The 7,490-nt window shown below is 37.5% G+C and overlaps 1 protein-coding gene across 1 annotated transcript; it reads right to left on the minus strand.

Annotated features, from left to right (window-relative positions):
- Nucleotides 1-1,488: 1,488 nt before the first annotated feature.
- On the minus strand, nucleotides 1,489-4,496 carry chrm3b (cholinergic receptor, muscarinic 3b). The gene is made up of 4 exons (XM_088016432.1): nucleotides 4,417-4,496; nucleotides 4,150-4,279; nucleotides 2,985-3,280; nucleotides 1,489-2,629 (listed from the first exon to the last, which is right to left on the minus strand). Exons 1-4 carry the CDS (start codon nucleotides 4,494-4,496, stop codon nucleotides 1,489-1,491), a joined length of 1,647 nt encoding a protein of 548 aa, XP_087872558.1.
- Nucleotides 4,497-7,490: the final 2,994 nt, after the last annotated feature.

A 7,490-nucleotide genomic window follows, 5' to 3' on the forward strand; every position in this document is an offset into this window, starting at 1 on the left:
GATCTGATCACACACATTACAGCGTCTACAAGCAACTCGTCTGGTGAAACATGAAACCAAAAACCACACCTGAGCTGCTGGTTGGCAGCTTGTGAACGTTGCCTTAATATGAAGCAGCATGAAACAAATCTGATGTCATTTCCTGTAAATGTAAGAAAATGTTTTCACTGTTAAAGTTATAACTTGACTAAATATTAAATTATTGCATTGCTTAATTAGGAATAACTAGTAAATAGCAAAAGTCAATAAGAAATGGTCCCATTATAAGTAACTGAGAAAAAACTGTATAATGACTTAAATTTTTTTAGAAGTTTAAAAAAATTTCAAATTGATTTTTAAATAAAGAAATTACTACATTTTAGTACATATGTGACTCTACTGATATTCACGATATCTTAGGGATGATAGGTTTTCCTCAGTATTCATGGACTTCAGACTGTTGGTGTGTATGATGTGTGAGTTGAGTGTGTGTGACAGAGCTGTGCTGGATCTGATAACGGATGATGAAGCAGCTCTGGTTCTGTTTTCTAAAGCTCTCTGAGGTGCAGCAGCTCTCTTCAGTCATTCTGCTCTGATTCACCTGGTGAGGATGCTCAGACAGGATCCTCTTCTTTCAAATCTCATTCTCTTCATCAGTCCTCTGATGTGTGATCATTCTGTCCAAAATCATCTTGTTTAAGGTAAATTAGGAAAGGTTGTTACTTTTTAAAATCTTAAAAACAAACAAAAGGAATTTAAAATTAACTCTAAAATACACAGGCAGCCAGTGGAGAGAAGCCTGGACCAGGGTTAGGGTGTGTGCTCTCTGTTACAGGTTCCTGTTGAAAGACGGGCAGCAGCATTTTGCCCCAGCTGCAGGCATGTGAGGACTGGCTGACTCCAGGTGGAGGGAATTACAGTAATCCAGTCATGATGAAATGAAGGCATGGATTACTGTTTATTTGACAGTAATCCATGCAATTTTATCTTTGCTATTTTCTGTAAATAATAAAAACTAGACTCTGGATTTTATATGATTATTGAGTGTAAAATCACTGTCCATCTTAAAACCTCCACAATATTATCAAATATATAAATAATGTTTACTAAATCCTCTTAATATATTTATAAAAATGAAACAAAAACTATGAATACAACTGTAAGCAAGGTCTATCCTGTCAAGTTCAAATATAATTTACTAAATATATATTTAAAATGTATTGTTTCCCACTGATATTTGAACACATATATTATTATTTATTTGCACTGCCTTCAAGAATTGCTATTTTTAAAATGTTGTGCGTTCTTGTACAATGATAATAAAGGAATTGTGATTCTGATGCAGGGTTACAGTCAATACATCGAGCATATCCTTCCCAACACGATGTGGTAAAACCCATAAACTGAACAAGTTTAGGTAGTAAATAAAGAAACAGGTGAGTGTTTCTTTATGACGCACCTAAACTAAAGAAAATATCTTCACCTAATGGATCAATCTGGTATTACAATCTATCTAGGCTCCTTTCGGAAGCCAACAGCCTGCCTTTGATTAAAATTGGGCTTGTTCCTGTTTTGATTCCACTGGCATATTAATATATCCCTAAAGGTTGTCCGGAAGGTCTTGTTACACAGAGCGTAGCACATGGGGTTCACTGTGCTGTTAACATAACACAGCCAGTACCCCAGAGCCCACAGAGATTCTGGAATACAATCCTGACAGAAAGTGTTGACCAACACCATGATGTTGTACGGCAGCCATGTGGTTATGAATGCAAACAGAATAGCGCTCAGAGTTCTTGCTGCTTTTTTTTCATTTGCTTTTTTTTCATTCTTGCGCTTATTGATCTCTATTTTTGCTTTTGTGGCAAAGCGTTTGGCAAGCACAGCATCTCTGGTTGCTTTAGCAGCTGACTGATCAAGAGGAGATGAGGGAGTAAGTCCATCTGAGCCTTTCTGAACTTTGATGCTTTCATAATGTTGGCTGTTCTTGTTCACCTCTGAAGCAGCATCCATGTCACCGTTAACACTGCTGCGCTCGGTCTCCTCTACTGTACTTGTTGTTGTGTTGCAGGATCTGTTGGATGCAGGAAAACGAGTCCAGAAGGCTGAGAACTGAAAACATAGCGTTCTACAGCACTTTTGGTTTTCCTCTCCTGGTGAGCTGGAATTATTGTTCCTGTTTCTCGCTGGAGAAGGCAAACAAATTTCACTACTGCTGACGCTCTGGGAGCTGATCTGGCGCAGCATGATTGATGACATCCTCTGGCTGCCAACTGTATCTTTTCCACTGCTGTTGTCCAGGTTCTGAGCCTGGCTTGGGTTGGTGCTTGACCCAGATCCCTTGAGACCTTGTATATCTTTAGCTCTCTTCTCTGTCTCCTGGTAGATCTTCCAAAACAAAATGGCCATGATACTCACTGGTAAGTAGAATGCAGCAATAGCAGTGCAGAAGGTAATTATGGGCTCGGACAAGAACTGGATGTAGCACTCATTTGGTTGGACCGTGCGCTCTCCCACAATGTACTGCCAGAACAGTATGGCTGGGGCCCAGAGAATGAAAGAGATGGACCAGGCTAATGCAATCATGGTCATGGCTCGCTTGGTTGTTCGTTTGGTCCGATAGGTCAAAGGTCTGGTCACAGAAAAATACCTGGGGAGACACAAAAAGTAATAAAACAGAGACTGTAACTTGTTTGTTCTTTGCAGTATGATCTAAACAAACCACAGAGTTCCAGTGGTGCTTTTTTGTCACAGGCAACTGGAGCGTTGCTGCCTCCACTGGGTATTTAGACATTTTTTTGTGTGTGCGTTTTTCTCTTTTGATTTCCTGAATTTTTATTGGTTTGTGAACGACAAGAGAATCTTGCCCAAAGCAGCAATAATGGCAGAACTGTCACATTATTCATATTTACATAGGAGTAAATATATTCAGTTTTCTTAAATGCAAAAGACAAAACCAAACAGTCACTTAGAAGAAAATTGTAAATTAAAATACTTTCAGCTACCTGTCAAAGCTGATGACGAGCAGGTTCATGACGGAGGCGTTACTGGCCACATAGTCTATTGCAAGCCACAAGTCACAAACCACTGGCCCAAGAGCCCACTGGCCCATGATGATGTAGGTAGTATAGAGATTCATTGACAAAGTGCCGATAGTCAGGTCAGCGAAGGCCAGACTGAGCAGGTAGTAGTTGTTAACCGTCTTCAGACTCTTATTTACCTTGAAGGACACTAAAACCAGGATGTTGCCAACAACAGTGATGAAAGAAAGGGATCCGGTGAGGAAGACGATGATGATGACCTGGGAATGAAGAGGAGATGTAACCAAATAAAGTAATAAGTAGTCAGATTTAGGTGCACTCCCAAAATATAGTCCGATGGCCCTGACTCCTGTAATTAGGAAGTGCTTTGAGAGACTAGGTCTCCAGCACATCACAGACCATAGGCTCCAACACTACGATCCTCACCAGTTCATATCATGCTAAGAGATCCGCAGAGGATGCCACTCAGCAACTGGAGCAGCAGAGTTATGTCCAGATGCTTTTTGTTGACTACAGTTCAGCCTTAAAAAACAAACAGACTGAAAGCCAGCTTCTTCCTAAAAGCAATTAACACCCTGAAGCTCACACACACTAATTATATAGAGTTATGTGTGTATATGCGTATCCATATATATGTGTTGTAAAGTTGTAAATATGTATTTCTTTGTTTGCATTGTTTTTGGATTGTACATGTGTGCAGTTACAAACAATAAATTCTAATTAAAAACAAAATCCTGTTTTTTTTCTATTTTGTTTTATAAAAAAAAGATAACAAAAAGGAAAATCCCAGAGTTTCAGAGAACTGTTAACAGTGATAGTGTGTCTCACTGCCATCGTGTTTAACTGGAAACAAATCAAACCTTACATGTTTTCTGCAGATAAACATAAGAATTTTCTTTTGACTTTGTAAGGGTCATTTATGTAAACATAAGAAACTTAAGTCAAAGTTATATTGGTATTATTTTTAAAGGAATGATGGAATTATTCCAAATTTGTAGATATCAAATTAAAATAATCTTTTTTCATTTCATTTTATTGATCCCTTTACTAATGAGGAATAACACCATTATTATGAAAAATATGTTGAATAAAAGTGTCAAAAAACAGAGTTGAAAGTAAAGTTTTTAACCTGCCACACAGTGTGACCTCCCAGTGGATCAAATTCCTCTTCAGGCAGCTGGAAGGTCATGTTAAGTGCTGACTCAGAATTGTTTCCTCCTTTTCTTGAAAAAATACTAATGTTATGCAAATTCCAGTACCTGGACCATTGCCAGAAAGAGCCACCTGAAAATGTAAAGTTATAAAACATTTTAATAGTATATCGTAATTCAATCTGAGAGTAAATATGCACAAACTAAAAGTAATGTGCATTTCTACTTGTGACTCTTTGTTAGACTGAGGTGTAAATTGGTATCTCATACCAGAAGGGTTATCAGGGAAGAAGTGGGCCGGATCAGACCCAGAAGTCAGATTCATTGTTGTTAATGACCATCTGCATAAACAAAAGCACAACAAAAGACAAAATTTAGTTTAAATGTTGACAGTTAAGGTTTGGACTGGATCTTAAATGTAACCTGTCAGTTTCATCATTGAAGGCAGCTGGTTCTATGATCTGGCATTTCAAAGCACTTGTTGGGCTCATAGTCCCATAAAGCACAGAAACAGCAGAGGAAACCAAAATGTCACAGTTCTTGTTTTACTTTTGTCCAGCATGGCAAGATTTCAGGTATTTCTAATTGTTTTCTTGGAATTGATCCATGATTTTGATATATTTTCAAGGTTAAACAGGCTAGAAACATATTTAATATATACAGTAAGGTCATATGATTGAAGGAGCCTCAGATAGTAGTTTTATGCATGAAAAGCTCAAACCTTTGGCAGCAACTAGGGAACGTAGGATACTGGAATAAAATATTTATATTTTTAGCAAGCAGTGACAGAACTATGCTGAATATTTGCAGAGAGCCTTGTTCAGGTGGCAGTGACTGCTGAAATAGAAAACAACTGGACTTCCTTTCTTGTTTCTTGGAAACATTTGAAGGAATCTTGAAGCATGGCATCAGCATCAGGACGAAAGGAAGGATGGAAAACATTACCTTAGAGAGCCTTTTGTTAATTGATTTTAAATATGCTTATACTTATTATTCATCTAATTTGTCTCCAAGTGAACCTTTAAAGGTGAAACTGATTCAGATTTGGCCAGTGTTTAACCCAAAAGATTTTGGATCCAAGCAGGTAAAACATGCAGAATCTGATGACAAAGACAGCAAGAGAGCTACACAACATAAACAATATATTTCAGTTAGTTTTCTATCCTCGTGATCCAATGTTTTGCTGATTCTGGCATAGATTAGCATAGCCTGTAAAGAATACATGACATTACTAATACAGGCTGTACTAATTAAAGCCAAAATCATCACATATTCCCAGAGCCTTTCTTCAGTCAGTAACTTTAGGTGTATGAACAGTGCTAAAAAAGAGGAAACAAAATGGCTTTTTAATTATTACACTGGTCCACTGACAAAAATGAGCACACCTTTAACTGCAGTCATATTCTCCAGTCATCTTTAATATAGGATGTATTAGAGATGACTAATAATAAATGAGTAAATTTTGTGTCATTTCCATGCATGGAACTTTATGAAATGTTAGTTTCAGTGACCAGCATGAACCTGAAGTGATCCAAAAATGACATTTTTTCAGTGAAATTATGCATTTGATAAGAAACCTGGCAAATGTGTTAATTTACCAAAACCTCATTCATATACTGTGAACATGAAAATCAACACTTTAAGAGATAAATCATATTTTCTGTTTTCACTTTAAATGAAAATCATCTCAATCCATGTAAACTATATGAAATGTTTACCTGTATGAGGTTAAAAGAAAACACTTTAGTGCAAAGTTGAAAGTCTTTAAAAGTGCAATCTTACTTGCCAGTCAGCTGTAGCTCCAAGTGCTCAATGGAACATCCTGCAGAGAAGCTTTGCTCCACCAGAGCAGCATTCAGCTTTCAGACAGTCTATTGGCTGCATAGTGCAGGAACTCTGAGCTCCGCCTCTGACAAAAACTCTAATGTGTCTGCAGAGGAGCGTCTCTGAGCCGCACTGACACAAGATCACTGTAGCTAACAAAAGTTTAATAGAAAGGGTTAACGCTGTAAAGCGCATAGCAAACAGTATGTATACAGCTTGATTTTATATATTTATACACAAGGGTGAAAGTAGTTTTAAATTCTTGGGGGTACTATGACCAAAAAAAATAAAATAAAAAATTCCCTCAGCCCACTGGCTGCAATGTTGACACCCAAAGATGAGACCTAAATCCTGAACATCATGGCATGGAGTCATCCCAGTTTTCCATGTCTGGCATATAACCATTCATTTTAGCTTTTAAACAGGTTCTATTGATCCTGTGTCCAGACAGGGATAATCAGTAGCCCAGCATCATGACCTGTTTGTTCTGAAGATCCTGCAGCTTCCACTTCTCTTCCTAACATGGCGCCTCCTCACCCTGACTCTCATACTGACAGGAGGAACCACAGAGCTCTGTTAGGTTAAAGCTCATCTTCTGAAGTTGGGATATTTTTCCTCCAACAGGTTCCAGAGGAATCACCTCAAACCAGATGTTGGACTGGATTTTATTTCAATGTTATTTGTGAATGTTAGAGCCTCATTTTCAACAGTGGAGCTATAAATGTTGAAAAAGGTTATTATTTTGGAGAAAGTCTCATCAACATCAATATTTCCACTAAATAAGAGGCAAAAAAAAAACAAAAAAAAAACATTGTTTGATAATGGAAAAGCCTCTCAGACTCTGAGCCCGACAGCACCAAACTATTTTTTTATTAGACAATTAATTTAATTTCACATAATTATTGTGATAGAAGCCTTTTGTTTGTTAAATACTTAATGAAACATATTTACCGTGTTTGATGTTTGTTGTAAATGATGTATACTCACAAAGAACGAGGTAATTAGTCCAAGTTTGTCGTTTATTGAACGTTCAGAAACTACAGCGGCTGTAAAGAGCCACAGCAAAGGTAAAGAAAGGTAAAATAACTGAACAGGTGATCAACTCTAAACCTCTCGCACATTTTTACTCTCCGTCTCTCTCTGTCGTTTAAGCACACCCGTTGCCATGGCAACCTCCTACGCTCCACAAGCCGACCAGAGATTGTTAAAAATATAACATTCAGTCCGATATTAGGTTTTCAGGCTTGATATTTATTTTGCGATCATTATTAAGCCTCCCTGAACACAGCGGTGGTTAATTAGTTAATGTTAAACTCCTGTTCTGCTCGTTATTTTGGTAATGGAACCGAAACGCACAGAATTGCGCAACACCTTGTTGAAACAATAATTACTGAGATTATTATTGTTGGGTCATTAATTTGAAAACGTTTTGTTGATTTTTTGTTGTTGTTCTTTAATAAAGTTACGAACGTTTTGATAAACCAATCAGAGGAGG

Source organism: Poecilia mexicana, unplaced genomic scaffold (genome assembly GCF_051168715.1).
Source record: "Poecilia mexicana isolate PSO_F unplaced genomic scaffold, ASM5116871v1 scaffold_19, whole genome shotgun sequence".
Classification (NCBI taxonomy): Eukaryota; Metazoa; Chordata; class Actinopteri; order Cyprinodontiformes; family Poeciliidae; genus Poecilia; species Poecilia mexicana.